The sequence below is a fragment of the Protopterus annectens genome, chromosome 2.part0 (assembly GCF_019279795.1).
Source record: "Protopterus annectens isolate FY-2018-M chromosome 2.part0, PAN1.0, whole genome shotgun sequence".
NCBI classification, from domain to species: domain Eukaryota; kingdom Metazoa; phylum Chordata; order Ceratodontiformes; family Protopteridae; genus Protopterus; species Protopterus annectens.
The window spans coordinates 1,813,723,237-1,813,742,453 of NC_056728.1; the positions used below are offsets into that span (position 1 = coordinate 1,813,723,237).

The 19,217-nt window shown below is 38.7% G+C and overlaps 1 protein-coding gene across 2 annotated transcripts in view; it reads right to left on the minus strand.

The window, feature by feature from the left end:
- The window catches only part of LOC122793640 (anoctamin-7-like), a 2,355,351-nt gene that overhangs the window by 508,797 nt on the left and 1,827,337 nt on the right, over positions 1-19,217 (minus strand). For both annotated transcript variants that reach the window (XM_044061850.1, XM_044061849.1), the window contains exon 12: positions 14,373-14,510. In XM_044061850.1, coding sequence (XP_043917785.1) covers positions 14,373-14,510 — 138 coding nt within the window. The remainder of the gene's footprint in view (positions 1-14,372; positions 14,511-19,217) is intronic.

Below are 19,217 nucleotides of genomic sequence, written 5' to 3' on the forward strand. Positions count from 1 at the left end.
CTGACCCCATCCCTGCACCTTTGGAGGAGATACACACTGCACCTAACTCAGTTCCTGCACCAATGGAGGAGGTGCAGATAGACTATAGACTGTTTATGACTGGACAGAGATACTGTAAGGAACCTACTCAGACTTTGTTGTCCACAAGCTAAATCAATGGGCATGTGTATATGCCTGTTCCTGTTATCAGAAATATATGTGTAACATTATATATCTTAAATATGGGGATCTTCAAGTTATCTACCGGGAACTTATTAGGGATACCACAGACCATTAGCCTTTGTGAATCCTAAAGCAGTTTCTTGGCATTATGCTACAACATGTGGAGAAACATATCTGCTTCATCTTGCCACCAGAGGAGAAAAGACACACCATGCATGCCTTTTATGACACTGCCCATATCTCTGAAGTCCATTACACTGCCTTTTATGACACTGCCCATGCTTCTGAGATCCATTGCACTGCCTTTTATGGCACTGCCCATACCTCTGAGGTCCACTGCACTGTAGATTATATACATGTTGCTGTCAAGGCTCTACTAGATCTAGAAGACCTGTAATACATTAACAGGAACAGCTTCCATCCCTAACCTGCCAGGTGGTCTTTAATGCACAAGACTTTATGTACAAAGTTTATGTGTGTGTGTGTGTGTGTGTGTGTGTGTGTGTGTGTGTGTGTGTGTGTGTGTATGAAACCTGATCAGTTCTCACGATTAACACATTTGGCACAGTTTATGACGGGACTTCTTGCAGATTCCTCTAGTTTGTAGGTGCACACATATACCAGACAGACAGGCCTATAAACATCCACAGAAAGCATGCGTGCAGGGAGTAAGCCACATATGATATGTTGTTTATTGCATATTATATAGCAATTCAGATATGCCCTAGAACCCTAGCTGATGACCCTATACACAACCCTTAGACCATGCAAGACATGGCTTGTAGTATAGTTAATGCAGAAATGTGAAAATATTGGACCAGGTATTCAGTCTATTGGTGGGACAAATATGACATCTGTACACCTGGCAAGGAGTATTTCAATGCAGTTCAGACATATACAGCAAGATACTGGTTGTGTGTGCCATACTTCCCAACATGATATTATGCAATCAAATGGAGAAGCGGGTGAACATCATGGAAGGACCTTCCATACAAGTCATAGCAGCACTATGGAGGGTCAGTGGAGGAATATGAAGTAGCACCACAGAAAGGTGGAGGCAGATGGAATGTATTGTTCACCTGGCAAAGTCGTGGAGTCTGAGCCACAGCTATGGGCCATCATACAGGCAGCATGGAACAAAATGATGCATGCAGTAGCATAGTCACCATAAGTCAGTTTTTATTTGTGCAACATAAACTTATATAAAATCAAAGTAAGTGCAATATTATTTACTATATCCATAGTCAGTATTATTTAACCCACTCAAGTGCAATATTAGACAAATTACTTAGGCTTTGTGCAATCTGTAGTGTTTTTGTAATACTTTAAATGGGGTAGTTAATTTAACTGAGGGAGGGTATTCCTTTCATATTTGAGTGTTGGTAAATGTCTCTGCTCTTTTCTTACACGTATTGTGAGTCGTATTGTATTTGTTAGTTATGTTTATTTCTTCACTTGTATGTGTTGTTTTACTTTCCTTTGTAATCTCAAGAACTGAACTGATGCACAAAATTTTGTTTAGGCTACACATGTGCACTTCTAAATTACAATAACGTTTACTTTGACTTTGACTTTGAGTTTGATATGCAGGTCAGTGAATGGATTAGCCATGCTGTGAATCAGATATCATCATGCCTACAAATGTTAAGGGGTGGGCAAAGTAAAGTCATACAATGATTTGCACAGGTGGGAGGGACACATTGACAGGTGACTTGAACACTGTAATATAGGGTAGGATTACAGAAGGTAAACAATTTGGCTATGTACGTTGGTAGGTCATGGAGAGTCACATGGATTATTTTCTCTAGTGGTGGGGGCCATTCTGCCATGACATGACAATTATAAGTGTTCACTATGCAGGCTTGAGGTTTTGTGGCTTCATCTGATACAAGGCATGGATGAGGCAGAAGTATGGGACTGTATGAATGTACACTGAGAGGGTGTCCCATCTGTTGAACCTGAGAAACAGTATCACCAATGACCTGGATGATGTCCATGACTAGAGAAGGAAAGTTGTGTTTCTGCAGGTGACCAGGAAGGAGGTAACATTATTCGAAGATATAATGCATTCTAATGAGGCTTCCAAGGTGTTGAGCCAGAGTAATGGCACAACCTATGCAATGGATGATACCCACAAACAGGGATATCAGGTTTCTGTCCACAGCCAGTACTGTTTCCAACTCACCAATGTTCTCTGTACTCTGAATTGGGAAAGCTTGTGATTGATCACCTTGTATCTGGACCTTTTTCATGGCCATTGACTACATGGCCTACAAAGGCAGATAGGATGATACTGGCAGTGTGTCTCATGAATGCCAGTGGAAGCAACATTTGCCACCAACAACCTCATTAGGAAAGTCTGTGTGTTCCCTGCCCTTGCACTCAGGATCACTGCGCAGTTGGTACACATCCTTTTACAAGCCACAAAGCACACTGAACATCTTCACAGTGCTATAGATAGTAGCTGTCTGTGCCTGGTTCACTGAACTGCACATCTACCAGTTAATTCTGAGTGCTGTAGACATATCAATTAAAGTCTTGGTCTGGGAAGGTTGATCACTTCAGAGGCAGTATGTATGTTAGATGCTGAGTGGGCTGAGAACACAGGCGGAGATTGCATGAGATTCTCAGGTATACAATGTCTGTCATGCACTGGTGAGGCCATGTGCTCTGCCTGCACTTTGATAGGTGCCTCTGTAATGGTAAATGTGGTTGATTTCTCTACCTGTAATATTCAAGTCATTGCCATTATGTCATGGACTGTGCCATTTACATGCTGCAGTTATAATTAGCCACAGATGTCTTGCTGATACCATCTCTCTGTTGTTCTGTTGTGCTGTATCCTCTACCTGTGGAACCTGTGAAAGAATGAGCATACATGACACCATTGTCAGACCACAGATATGCCTCCATAACCTCTTGTTGCATGCATATTGCTGCAAATAAGAATACCACTATAGAATACATTGACAGATGTAATTTGTCATGCAGATTGTTGTACTTGCATTTGCTGACTAGAGTAGCTTGGAAAGATAAATATGTAGGTGGGGCTTGGTCTATCCCTCACTTTGATCATGTTGTACCATGTACTACAGGTATTGTAATAGACATTGCTAACCTTATGCTTCAGCTAGAGATGTCGGAGTGCTTGCTACCAGCAAGGCTACTACAGTCAAGTGCCAGCCTGGCGTGAGAGGCTGCATTCCCTACCTGTTAAGTTACACCAGAAACTCTTTGACCTCAGTGAAATGCATCTGTGTTGGTGGTCAATCCCTGTGGTAGAGCTGCCTGTTGTATTGTCCTGTGCCTTTTCCTTTGAATGTAGTGTTGTATTAGCAACCATTTATAGAGATGGTTGTCAACAGTATTCACATCCTGCACCAGTTCCTGCCAAATCTGGTCCCAGAACTGCTTCAATGTATCTTCTTTGCCCAGAAGACACATGCTATATGTAAGAAGGGCCTATTGTAGCCCTTCATCATCCTGGTTATTGAACTTTTCAATGCATTATTTTCCTTGGGTGGCAATGACAGTACCTGCACAACTGAGGTCAAAACCTATCAATCAGTAGGTGTGCCTGCTTTGGGATGCACATGAGTATGAACATGGCCTCTCCTCTTAATGCACAGCTGCAGTTAGTGCTATGAACAGCCTCAACCCCCTTAGGTACCGTACCCATGACTCTACACATGGTCCTGAACCCCGAAACACTTATGGCAAGTAATCCCCACAGTTGTTTGCATCATACCTCTCAACTGTCTGTTTCCACAAAATGTCCAGATTTTTGCCTTATATTTTTGGTGTGCTCCTCTTAAAATTTGAGTTTTCCTGGTAAACTACAGAGGACTGAAATCACTAAATAATGACATACATTTGAGTTTCAGACTTTATGTCCTTCAGAAAATGCAAACTAATACAAAACCTATTATAACAACATTCTAAGTTTATAAAAGCAATATTTAAAATGTGTGCCTAATTTTGAGTCTTTGCCCCCACCCATTATTTAAGGCTTTGTCCAGATTTCTTGTGTTAGGATGTTGAGAGGTATGGTTTGCATGATCCCCCTGAAAGGCAGCCGGTATTGTGTTCTGCTAGCATCGTGGTATCTCAGTTACACATACAACACAACAAATGTCTCATTCTCCCAAGGATTTGTTCTTCTTGCAGAGGTACTTTACCAGGCAGATTTCCTTCCTTTTCTCTGTGAAATTCCACATCTGCAGAAGTGTTATTCAAATTCATATATGTGCTAGTTATAAGTATGTAAGCAGTGTTGTGTGAAATAGTACCTGTAAGTTATATTACAGTAACAAGGGGCAGTTTGCAGTTTTGATAAAAAAGACAGCTAACGTCAGTGTCTGTGAAGTGGTGCCTGTATGCATTGTATTACCCATAAATGCCATCACAAGCTATACACATCAAGAAGAGCAAGAAATGTGATGTGTAGGTTTGTGCATATAGCATGTATATGCATGTAACCTTGCAAGATATGCCATTCACAGATGTATGACTATGGCCAGGGGTCTACTATGTGCTCCCTGAGTGTCGCTAATGAGTGACCATGGTTGCTGTTGCAAGTAAGAAAAGTAGAGCTCTTGCATAGTATATTGGGGGTGGGGGAGGATGTTCCTGTTCATCATGCATAGATAGTTTGAGGAGTATTTAAAAGGTCAACATTATGACCTATTGAAGTTGGTGGATGCCTGGTACAAGCTGGGCTCAATCTTGAGGGATGTCACTGACAGCACACATACTAGGGAGCAGTGCCATCATTTGATAACCTGAGGTGGCACCACCCAAATTTGGTCTAACAATGAAAGGCATAGGTTCAGGAGAGTGACACCAAAAATGCAGCCAACAATAAAGAAAAACACCAGAAGTACTAGGACAATAGACCAACAAAACATTTTTAATATGGTAAGCGCTTTCGGTTAGACCTTCCAACCTTCTTCAGACAAAGTAATCACAGTAAAAACACCCATTAAATGTACCTATAGTATCAATCAATCAATGATTTAATTACTGTCTTAAATCTGAAATAACCATATCATGTCATAAAACATAAACCTAAAGCATTCAGAACATATATACTGCATGAATATTCATATATAAAAAATACATATATAAAAAATACATATATATAAATCCCCCTGAATATATAATTTAATAGAGTAATAATACTACATTCTATCTATAAAATCTTTTAAGATTTAAAACACTAGATAAAGCTACTACAGCATTAATACCAGGTACTAAGGTGGCATTTAAATAAATCTGCCACCAGTATTCTCTATTTTCTAATAGTGTTTTCCAAGGGCCACCCCTTGGACCATTTTTTTTACCTGTTCTAAAATAACAAATCCAAATTTGTGGCCGTCATTTTCCTGTATATGTCTAGACAGGGCATTGGTACACTTAACCTTTCCAGTATCGTAATAATGTTCATATATACGCTGCCTTCATTTTCATTCCGTCTTACCAATATAATAAGCTGTGCAATCCAAGCATTTAGCAGAGTAAACTACCCCTCTAGTATTACAGTTGAACCGGCCTTTTATGGAAACATTTTTTTCTACCCAATAAAACATTGTCGCATTCTAAAATATATCTACACTGATTGCACATACCACATTTTTTCATATCCCCAGATTGCCATTTTTCATTTTTTGTGAAAGAATTACACCAATCCTTCAAGTTTTTGTCTCTTTTATATACAATGTTCGGACGAATACCCACCACATGGCTAAAATTCACTAAACCACTCTAGACCTAATTCATGTGGGATACACGTATATAAATCCTTCACATCTGCTGTAACAGATATCAGTTCATCTAATGAACAAGTATTTAATTGACTACATTTAGTTAAAAAAATTCCCATGAATCCTTATTTAAATAATCCAATGTTGCTATCCTATTTTTTAATTGACCATCAATATATTTTGCTATATAATATGTTTTTGATTGTCCCCCCATCCACAATTGGGCGTAAAGGTGGATTTTCAAGGTCCTTGTGTATTTTGCAGACACCAAATATAATAGCATCTTTGGGTGTGTTAATTTACATAAACTCATCTTGTTCATTAATCTGCACCTGAAACAGTAAATCCTTTAACCAATAATCAGTTCTACTGTAGGAAATGTTTACTTCATTAAGAGATGCTTCCACATAACTTTCATCATTTAACAGGTTTAACATTTTTTGATGGTAATCAACACAATCCATAACAATAAGGCCACCACCTTTGTCCGGTTGCATTAATCTAATGTCACTTCTTTCCTTCAGTTCTTGCATTAATTTTCTCTGGGCAAAAGTAAGATTCACATTCATATTATTATCACCTCGGCTTTTAAGAAGGTGACTTATATCCATTTCACAAACACGGTCAAAAACTTTTAAAGTAGGGTGCAACTCAGGGTTAAATACACTTGGTATGTGCAAAGAATTATTAATTATTTTATCAGACCCATCAAACATTATGGCTAAATTAAGCTTCCTTACAAATAGTTTTAATTCAGTAATAATTTCAGTCACATTAGCTCTTCTCGATGGTGCAAATGTTAAACCTTTGCTGAATAAATCAGCGTGCACTGTTGTAAACTGAACACTACTATAATTGAAAATGTTAAAGTCACCTGTACTATTCACAATACACTGGTAAGGTAATTCCAATATTTATTCACTTATTGGATCTGGCGCTGCTGGTTCCTCGAAGTGGAACCCTTCCTGTTGAAATTGTACCTCGCATTGTATTCTGTTTCGTATCCTTTCTGATCGCCGCAAGTTTCCCGGGTCTAAAGGGTATTCATGGAACCCCTGGCTCATTCCTGTAGTATCACCTCTCTGATTTTGTTCTCTACTGGGTCCTGGGTCACCACTGTGTACATGTTGTTGAGTTCCCGGTGGTTTAGGGTACGCTCTACCGTTTGAGTAATCCAAACAGTCCCTTTCTAACTTCCAGTTCTTCCACTCAATTATGGCCTTGCTGACGTCATCCACTTTATAGAAAATGCTGAGATACTGTGTTTTAACAGAATTAAAACACAAATCCTTATTAATATTCTCCTCCATATACCTGCTCTGCTGATTTAAGTTGGCCATCTGTAGGGTATTGTGTTTTATCAATATATCAAGCAATTTGCAGCCCTGTTTATCAAACAGCTACAATAGTTCACAATGCAATGCATTATTTTCAAGCAAGTCCCGTTGGAAATTTACAATACCTTAAGCCTTTTGGTATATGCTTCCTTTTAACACATTCTTTAAAATATGTGTTCTCATGCACCAGTCTAAGATATTTTAACACAATGTCATGAAATGAGTCAAGTGCATTATCTAAAGATGAAGCTACATTATTATTCATAGTCAGTGATTTACCTGGTTGGTTTAACCATTGTTCTAAGTCCACACTTGCATCCCTGTTTTTATCCTGTTCACCCAAGACCGTTTCAGATTCTTGTTGATTTAAATGACCTTGACCAGGGGGAATACTGTCAAAAAATACTTCACTTTGAGAATGTCCATGGTGAGTGTAAGATCCATTGACACCCTGGAAATTGTGAAACAATTGCTGGACTAATGTAGTCAAGTTCTGAACCGACTGTTGCAGAACTTCAAATTCCCTCTGAGGAATATAGGAGATATCATCCTGGGTGCTTCCAGCAGCCATACTTTAACACCAAAACTGCAGCCAACAATCAAGAAAAACACCAGACGTACCAGGACAATACACCAACAAAACTTTTTTAATATGGTAAGCGCTTTCGGTTAGAACTTCCAACCTTCTTCAGACAAAGTAATCACAGTAAAAACACTCATTAAATACACTTATAGTATCAATCAATCAATGATTCAATTACTGTCTTAAAAATGAAATAACCATATCATAAGTCATAAAACATAAACCTAAAATATTCAGAACATATATACTGCATGAACATACATATATAAAAATACATATATAAAAAAATACATATATATATATATATATATATATATATATATATATATATATATATATATATATATATATAAATCCTCCTGAATATACAATTTAATACAGTAATAATACTGCATGCTATCTATAAAATCTTTTAAGATTTAAAACACTAGATAAAGCTACTACATCATTAATACCAGGTAGTAAGGTGGCATTTAAAAAAATCTGCCACCAATATGAGAGTGACCAGAGATGTACTCTAAGCATTTATTTTTCAGATACCACTATTGTCTTGCACTGTGTATAGTGTTATGCATGCTTTGATTTTGGTGTTGCAGAAGAGTATCAGCTGAACAAAGTTAGGTACAGCAGAAGGCAGGACTGCCTCTCTCAGTAGCTGGATGAGTATAAGCCTTTTGTGTCAGTCCACTGTACAACAGTAACTGCATTTTTAGCATGTATGTAGGAAATGTATTTCCATTGTCCTGCTTCTGAAGATGCAGCTGTGGAAGTGGAGGAGAGGCTGCAGTCTCCTTGGCCAGTACCAACTTCTGCCTCTGCTGCTAGGTTAACAATGGCTGCCAGATTTGCTCTCAGTGGAGGGACCCCTTACTGGAGATGATCTGGAGGTACCACTGTTTTTTTGAGGGAGTGAAGTGTGAAGGTTTCTCTTCAGAAGGTGAACCAGAGGAGTCTTCAGTAGTATGATATCCTAATATTAGTTTCAGTGGGAAGCTACTGCCAAGGTGAGCCAGCAACTGCAAGCCCACCTACTCGATGTGAGGTGCTTTCTGGCATGACTGGTGTAGTCTTGTGACCAGCAGGCCCTGACCACTTGGTTTCAAGGAGCAAGTAGCCCATAACACTCGCCACAGAAATGCATGATATTTGAGTTTGTTGTCTTCTGTGCTGGCCTGGTATCCATCCATGTCAAGAGTCTACTCTGTCCCCCTCCAGGTATATTCTCTTGTTTGTGTGTCATTCTCCATTTCTTGTTCATTGTCCAGCCCTCCCTATCACCAGTTGTCCACTGTCTGTATGCATGTTTCATCTACCCTCCTCCCCACCTTCTGAGTATATCACCCAGAACCCCCAGAATGATATCCCTTCAACAATTCAAAAAAAGTCCTCTTAGATTGATTAATTGCTTACTACAAATGTAACATGTAGCTTCATACAGTTAAATTACAATACACCAAATGCTTCAGCAGAGACTGGAAATTCAGTAAAAGCATTCATCTATGAAGCTGTGATATCCTCATAGTCTGCATTTCAGGCAGGCAACCCCTGTGCTCCACCCTGTTTATGGCTCTAATACTGCCTGTTTGTCCCTGTCTGCGTCTGTGTTCCATGCATGTCTATTGACCCCCTGCTTCATGCTTTTCCCCCTCTATCCCACCCACAGAAATTCTTCACTACCTTCACCACATTTTTATGGCACTTTCAAAATGGGTTTTAGCTCCCAAAAGTATCCTTCTTCCTCTGCCATTCATGCTTTATGGTTACCTTCTGTATTTACTTCTGGTTTCAGTGCTCCCCTTTCCTGCTTTCTTATCTGTCCTTTTCCCCTACATTTATATGCTAAACAGTGTTATCACTGTACTGTGCACACCATCAGTGGCCTTTCTGCTGGGAATTATACAAGGCTGTGCTGTCCTTCTTCGGCAGCTGGATATTCTACTGGATAACTGTCAAAATAATCCCAGTCTCTCATAAATCTAGTGCTACTATGGAATTAGTCATTTTAAAGGCTTAGTAATAATTAAGGTTTGCATTTTCTATCTACTAGTTAGTTTAACTGACCATGCTACCAACTACTTGTTAGTTTAACTGACCATGTTATTAATGTCTTATTTTAAAACAGAATTTACAGATTCCAAAGGAATTGTTTTTACCTGAATTATTGCAGTATATTAGGCATGCTTAAGTGAGACAGAACATATAAAGGAGTCTTGACAGATTTTTATGGTGAAATAAACACAGTTCACGAAATGTGTACGGTTGACCAAAGCTCATTGAAGCTGTGTTTTCATGCTGGAAAGAACATTTATAGGTCTATATGTTCAAAGGTAATTATTAGGCAAATTTCCCTTTTGGGCCATTTTAACCCTAGCCAGTTTCCCTATTTGTGCTTAAATTAACCTATTTGATTTAGTTACAGATTGGCCTTATCCATCCCATGGCTGATAATTATATATTCCTCCTAATGAAAAGAACTGGGATCATAAAATAGATAATTTGAGGGGACCCGTGCATTGGATAAAGCACTTAATAGCTCCTACTGCCCATTAGTAGTACAGGAGGCAGTAATGGGGTAAGTTTTCTGTTTCACCACCATAGTTCCTAGTTGCTGTTGAATACAGACAGGGATAGGCTTTCTTGTTTGTGGATCTGGAGTTTGTTCTAGAGCAGCAGTAGCCTCTGTGAGATACATCTATCCCTCTAAACCATTCTTTTTATGTTGTAAAAGAGGTTTAGACTCCTAAACTGAGTATTTTTGATGTCATTTGACTTGTTGATGTGCAGTAAATCCATCAGTATTGGGTTGGAAGATACCTTGTATGCCAGCCACAGGTCACCTCTTAGCAGTCTTAGGATACCGAGTATAGTGACAGGGCTTTGAGTCGGTCTATGTAGGGAATGTTGTTTAAATCTTGTATCCTTTTAGTAAGGTATCTCTGTGAGAGTTCCAATTGTTATATGTGTGGACAGATACATGCCAAAGGGGACATTATAATCAATGATTGGCCTAATGAGGGCAGAGTAAAGGGGGACAATGACATTCCTGGATCTAAACACAATTCCTTTGTTTATAAGCTATGCAACATAGAAGGACTTTCTTTCAACAATGGACACATGATGGTCAATAGTCAGGTCATTGTCCATATAAGTTCCCAAATCCCAAACAACTGGGTCATCTGTTAGGGGAGTATTGTCTATGTGGTAGTTCCCTGGTGTAGATGACTTCCCAGAGGATACAGTAATGCATTTTTTTGTCATTTAGTTTCAGTCCCTGATTTTGGCAACAGTTATTTATCTGGGACAAACCTTCCTGCAGGATGGCTAACTCATTTGGGGATTCAACGATTGCTCCTAGATTGCAATCATCTATAAACTTAGACAGTTAGAGCCCTTTAGTATTGGCTTTTACTTCAGAAAAGTAGATGCCAAACATGACAGGTCACGGTATAGAGCCCTGGGGGACTTCACTGGTAATTGGTCTCTTTGTGGAAGATAACTTCTCCTACTTTGATTTCCAGCATCCTATCTATCTGTGAGCCAATTGGCAATCCACCAGATGACATAAAGGTTTATTCTGGTTTATTTAGCCTTTCTATCTGCAGTGGTGCAGTGGTAGCATTGTTGCCTCAGAGCAAGAGGTTCTCCCGTTCGATTCTCGGATAGAGTGTGGGGAGTGCCTTCTGTGTGGAGTCTGCATGTCCTCTCCACGGTTGGGTGGGCATTCAAAAGACATGCGTAAATGGGTGTGCCTTCGTTGAAGGATGGACGTTGAACTGGCATCTCGGCATTCATGAAAATCTACTGCCAATCATTAGCAGACCAGAGTTCTGCTGTGACGACCCCTAACCGGAAAAAGCCAAAAAGACAAACAAACAAAATATGTCGTAGTTGGGAATCATGTCAAAAACTTTGCCCAGCTCAAGGTATGTAGTATGTACCATTTTGCCTTAATCCATGTCTTTGACGACCTTTTCAAACAAAATCCACCAGGTTGAGTAAGAATAACCTACTCTTGATGAATTCAAACTGAGATGGGTCCAGAGTTTGGAGGTTCCCTATGTCATATTTGATTTGTTCCATGACAAGTCTTTCCATTGCTTTGCATATGAGGCTGATCAGACTTATGCGTCTGTAATTGCTTGGGTCTGTGGATGGCCCTCCCTTATGCAGGGGAAATATTGGAGCTGTTCTCCATTCACTTGGTACAAAACCTGCATGGCAGCTGAGATTGAACAGTGTTATTAGGAGTGTGGCTAATGTGCTTCATGCTATTTAAGATGCATCCAGGTAGTGTCTGTATCCATTGATTTTCTAGTTTTAGCTTTTGATAGCACTTTTACGACATTGTCTTGTGTGATAGCTGGAAGTGAGCCAGTTTCAGGTATACCTTGAGGGACAGATGGAAGGGAGCAAGGAATAAAATTAGAGATAAATTTATCAGCTAGTAGGTTCACTATACCTTCAGTGTTAGTGTATGTAACGTCATTCACAATCAGCTCAGTGCATTGCTACATTGTGCTTTTCTGATTATGAACATATCTAAACATGTCTTGTGATTGTCTTTGGACTGGCTAGCTATTTAGCCTCAAACCTGCTGTGGTCAATTTTACTAAGCTCCTGAGTTGTTCATTTATTTCAGTGGCAAGGGCTCTAATATGCTGGAAATTACTCTGCTTACTATTGGTCAAAATTATTTTTCTTTTATTATAAAGCTTGCTGATATTATGGTTCTACCATGTGGATTTGTTTCTAGGGTTTGCCCTGTACTTATTTCTACATGGTACAGCTGCATCTCTGCAGCTGTTTACATGCTGGTATAGTGAGGTGGTGTAATTTTCTGCATACTCAATGGCATTAATAGGGTTTGGTGGGGATTTGAAGCTTGCCAATGGATCACTTATGAGTAGATAGTTTGCCTTAAATAAATTTCTAAAGATACCTTAGGTGGAAGGGATCTCTGGTTTCAATTTTATTTCAAAAGACACAGCTTTACGATTAGCCCTTGTAAGGTCTGGTGCAAGATGCTCCCATATTAGTAAGGATAAGATCCAAGATGTGTTTCTCCCTAGAGGGTACTCTGACTAACTATTCCAGGGTATTTGTATTGACAAAGTCCAGGAATCTCAGCTCTTGTGCACTAGTGGTGGTGTAGGTTCCCAGTCTACAGTTGGATAGTTTAGATCACCTAAGAAAATGATATTGGGGTTTAATACGGAGTGCTTCTAGTTCTTGTAGATAGGTATTGTGGTTTTTCTGTGTCATAAGACATTTACAGCTAGCTAATAAATGGTATGGGACCTTCTTGATAGTTATTTGGACATGAAGAAGGTCTAGTCCATCATGCCTTTTTGTGAGACTCTTCTGGATGTAGATTGAGACACCACCATCTTTTTTCCCTCCTGCGCAGTAGCTGATCTAAATATGTAAAAGGTGTTATAGCCCTGCACATCCAATATTTTAAACCATGTCTCAGCAACTACAAAGACATCAATGTCCTCCAGGGTGAGAACATTTTGTAGGGAGTGGAGTCTCCTAGCACTGATCAGTAAGATCTTCATCTTTTCCTTTGCCTATGAAATAAAGTTACTTTTATATCTGACAGGCCCATGGTTACTGCAGTCCTACTGTAAATTAACAAGACCATGTCTGAGACTTTGTAATATAAATGAGAAACAAAGACTGCAAGCAGTGGTCTCTAAGCTCAAATATTGTTTTGAATGAAAAATTCCTGTATGAGTTCTACAGAATACTGTATGCTTGGTTGTCCACACACAGGCAGACTAAATTGCAATATATCACAAAAAAAAAAAAAACTTTCCTGGCCTACTTAATAATACAGGTTTTGCAACTCTTCTTATGACCAAAAGTCTAATGTGAAATTAAAGCTCTGTAATCATGGGTAAAAAATGAAAAATATTTAGTGTGAACAACAACTAACAAGTTAACATGTTCAAAAGTCCTTTGAAACAACTGAAATGATAGCACCCCCAACATTAGGTGTAAATTGATGCGCAAAGTATCTCTTGACAAAAACACCTATCTACACACTTTTGCAACATTTCCAGCTAACAGATGTAAATAAGTGTGTGTATGTGTGTGTGTGTGTATGTATATATATATATATATATATATATATATATACATATAGATATAGATATACGCACACACACACACACATACACACACACACACACGCACACACACATATGTATATAAATACAACAAACTTCGGACTCACCACGACCAATACTGAAGCTGGAGTGGCTCATCTTTTTGTTTCATTCACACACATATGTATAGATATATATATATATATATATATATAGAGAGAGAGAGAGAGAGAGAAATACAGATATGGACTAAATCCCATCCTCTTAAAGGTGCAATATCCAGAACAAATGTATTATCCAGAATTGCAGTGAAATTTAATGTAATAATGACTACAAGCACCAAGTTAGGCAGTATACTGTACCGCCATGTTTGTCTCATTGCTTCATATAATGGAGTTGTCTTTACATGCAGTCTTACCATGATTATAATGACCATGAACCCAGTGATGATGCGGGACAGACGATCCTTCTCTGGAAAATATGGTTCTTTGATCCCAGTGATTGGATTCTGTTCCATTAAAGGTGCCATGGCAGCAAATTCTGGCCTTGGACGCTCCTACATTAGTCAGGAAACAAATTAAGAGGTTGACTTTTTGCTTGTTTTTGTCATATTACTTGAGTAGTGTCAGAAATTCAGTTCACTAGATACAAAATTTTTGAGTACAACTTAATTTTTAGGAATGTTACACATACAATTTTTAGTTTGTTAAGCCTCTTAGCCCCACTCAACCAGTTCACACCTAACAGCACATACTTCACACTGGTATCAGCTCTATCGCTAACACACGCAGCCTCCTTATGACTCTGATCTACAACACTAGCTTTGCCATGCTTCCAAATGTATCTGACAAGGTTTGATACCCCAGGGTTTATTTTAGGGGTATATGTAGGCTTGGGAATGGGTGGTCAAGCATTTATAGGTTGCCTCTTTCTACTAGAGACATAAGTACCAGACAAGGGGTAAATTTCTGATTCCCAATCTACTGGTCCACGTTATACTTGAATTGGATTAGGGAAGAACTCCGTTTCACATGGATATGAAGCCTGTTCCATAGAAGAGGGTAGTCTCTGTGACACATACCTTCCCCTACAACATGTTCTATTTATGTTACAGATCAGGTTTAGGTACCTAGTTCAGATAATTTTGATGTTATTTGTCAGAGTGGGAACAGAGGATAATTTACAGGTCAGGCATAGACTGCCTCTTAGCAATTTGTAGGAGACCAAGTACAAGAATAGGGCTTTGAGGCAGTCCACATAACACACGTTGTTTAGACCATGCATTTGTTTTGTGAGTAAACCCTGTGGACACTCCAGTTGCTGCATATGCCTGGTTAGGTATATATCAAAGAGGGAGTTGTACTGAATGATTGGTCTGATAAGGGCCGAGTACAGTGGAACAATAACATCCTTGGACCTAGATGCCATACCCGTGCTTTTAACTTGCACATTATAAAATGATTTCCTTACTACTGTAGACACACAAAGGTGAAAAGCAAGGCTACTGTCTACATGCATTCCCAAATCTCTGACTACAGGGTCTACTCTTAGGGGTGTATTATCAATGTGGTATTGTCCGTCCAAGGGTAGCCATCTTCCTAAAGGATGCTATTATGCATTTCTTGGCATTGAGGTTTAGGCCATGGCTCTGACAACAGTAAATTAGTCTGTGTCAGGCTTTCTTGAAGGGTAATTGTGTCATTGGGGATTCTGTACTTTGCTGTCATTGACAAACTTGGTCAGCCAGTGGCCCTGGACACTGGCCTTGACTTCAGAGTCAAGAGTTCACTATTTATAATATAATACAATTAAACTCTCAGAACTGGCTCCACAGTGTAATTTTCATTTTACTAACTCTTCTTCAATAACTGCATGAATTATCTCAGCAGCTACAAGCTAACAGATAATGTATACAGTGTCATCATGATAGCTCTGTTTTATTGGTGATACCTGTCCCTTTGTCTCCCATGCAATGCTATATACTGCTACATGTATTATTGGTATTTGGCTTTCAGGCCACAAGCTGCTTCAGATCCACTTATTGTTTTTTGCTGTCATTATCTTAACTAACATTATATAGTTATCACTTACTTATCTCTTATTAAGCGAATCATATTGATTTTAATGAGTCTTTGCTGCTGTAATAATTTCATTTTCTACCACTGCTAAAGAATCCATACTGCTGCAGAGGCATGCGTTATAAACAAATTAGCATAGTTTAATTTATGGACCCACTGCAAGGTTTCTATTGTTTGTCTATTAAACAAGATTTGCCTACTGCATCAGTATATTTGCTACAACACCATTTTCTATTAGGCCAACAATTTCAATATTTATTTTGAAGAATTTTGTTTGTTTCCTGCCAGTCAAATCTTTTCAGCTTTGCAGTACTGCATTATTTTCATTTTAAAGTCACTAGTATACCAATTTCCCTAGACATAAATTTTCCAGACTTTATAATTTTCTATTATATTGACAGTTGTCAATAAGGTGGTACCAAGAAGGACCTTTACCCACTTCTACTATAAATATGAAAGTTAGAAAGAGCAAGAGAAAGAGAGAGTGAGAAAGAATTAAAGATGGGAACAACACAAGTTATGGTGAGTAGACCTGTCACGTTCCAACAAGAAGTTCATTGGTTCATTTCTCAGCTAGGAATGCCTTCTATGTAGAGTCTGTATGCATGCCATCTTTACATCTACATTAATTTTTATCTGAATGTTCCAGTTTCCTCTAACCTCCCAAACACATGCAGTAGGTGAACTAGTGCTCTTCAAAATTGCCTGTAAGAGAGATAAACAGATAGACAGAAAGATCAACACCCTGATCAGAGCAAGTTTTAATGCGTTACACCAATTGGTTGCTCAGATAATTTGTAGTGTCCCCATGATATTGAAATATTATAAAGCAAGCTCCGAAAATGGATCTATTAAAGAATGGAATGATGGATGGGTGGATTGATCAACTAATCAATCACTGGAAATAGAGAAGGAGAGAAAGAGTATTCATTGACCACGATATCTTTCAATTACAGTTGCCAAGTACATGCACCAAACTGAAGCCTTTGGAGCAGACCCAAAGGGGCAATAGAACTAACCACCCATTTTGTATGGCCACTTTGTTTTGCCTCATGTCTGAGGCTGCTAAGTCTTTCCAAATGTGCAACTACTGTTGATAATAATACAGACGCCTGTCCATAGTTCTTCAGGTGCTCTATCTACCATGGAATGTTGTTGACCTCATATCTCATTGTCATAGATATTTTTTCTTGTTTTAAAGTCCCTAATGCATATGATAATATATTTTCTGACCTAGAACTAAATGTCTTGGAGAGAGAAGTTAAATAGGCCGTAGCAAGTCTTGCTAATAACAGGGTTGCAGCAAGTGCTGGAATTCTAGCTGAATTGCTTAAAATACTGCAAAATGATGCTGCAGTCCAGCTTGGAATTTGCCAATGAATTTGGAAAATATGGCAGTGGCCATTGTATTGGAAAAGGTCACTTTATATTCCATTGCTAGAAAACAGTGATGCTAAACAGTGTTCAAACTACTGAAACTGCAACTGTTTCACATACTAGCAAGTTAATGCTCAAGATTCTGCAATCTAGATTTCAAAAATATATGGAATGAAAACTGCTAGCTGTACAAGCTAGTTTTAGAAGGAGCAGAGGCACCAGAGATCAAATTACCAACATCACTGGATAATGGAGAAAGCAAGGCAATTCCGGAAAAATATTTAATGTTGCTTAATTGTCAACTATAAAGCCCTTGACTAGGTGAACCATAACAACCTGTGGGTATGTCGTAGAGAAACTGGGATACTAGGTCAACTTATTTGCCATCTAAAGAATCTGTACACAGAACAAGAAGCAAACAGTTAAAACTGAATATGGAATAACCAAGCAGTTCAAGACTGGGAAAGGAGTATGACAAGGCTATGTATTGTCACCCTGATTACGTATGACAAGGCTATGTATTGTCACCCTGATTATGTATGACAAGGCTATGTATTGTCACCCTGATTACGTATGACAAGGCTATGTATTGTCACCCTGATTATGTATGACAAGGCTATGTGTTGTCACCCTGATTATGTATGACAAGGCTATGTATTGTCACCCTGATTATGTATGACAAGGCTATGTGTTGTCACCCTGATTATGTATGACAAGGCTATGTGTTGTCACCCTGATTATGTATGACAAGGCTATGTATTGTCACCCTGATTATGTATGACAAGGCTTTGTATTGTCACCCTGATTATTAAGTTTCTGTGACAAATATAGACTGCAAAGTGTTGGGTTAGATAGATGAATCAGATGTTGCACTCTACATTTCTGAGAGAAAGGTTAGCAGCCTCAAGATAAATGTGAGGAATAATTGAAGAGCCTGTTGTGAAAGGTATTGCACAAGCTGGCTTAGAGCTCAGCATAAAATTATGTCATCTAGTCCTATCAATTTGTTTTGCAAACAGATGGGGAAGAAGAGGAAACAGTGACAAATTTTATTTTCATAGTCTCACAGATCTCTCTAGATGGTGACTGAAGCCATGAAATTAAACTATGCTTGCTTTTTGGAAGGACAACTGACACATCAGGATAAGAATTTAAAGAGCAAACAGATCACATTGTCAACAAAAGTCCATATAGTCAAAGCTATGGTTTTCCCTGTAGTAACGAATGGCTATTAGAGTTGAACAATAAGTAAGGCTGCATACTAGAAAATTGTTGCATTTGAACTGTGGTATTGGAGAACCCTTTTAAGAATTCCATAGACTCCAAGAAGATCAAATCAGTCGATAGTTATGAAAATAAATCCAGGTTGTTCACTGGAAGGCTTAACAGTAAAACTAAAACTCAAATGCTTCAGTTATTTAATGCGAAGACAGGATTCACTAGAGATGACACTGATGTAGGGAAAAAGGCAAAAAAAGAAGGAGACATCAGAGGCAGTGGCAGATTAAGTTGACCTTGGGCACTGGGCAGTTTTCAAACCATACTTTTCTTAGTACCATACATAGATGCTCATTTATTTTCTTTTATTTCTTTCTTTTTATATTTTCCTTTCTGATTTAAGATCACCAAAGTTGCTGTCATTATAATCCACTGTTTTCCATACCCATCAACTGCAGGCACTTGACTGTGTAAACCTTAAATGTTCAAGTAAGTAGCCGCAGCAAAGTATTCCAACTTGCTTTACACAAATGTACAGTAGACCTGCAAAGCCATACTAATGACTGTTTAACTTGATCATGACAGCCAAA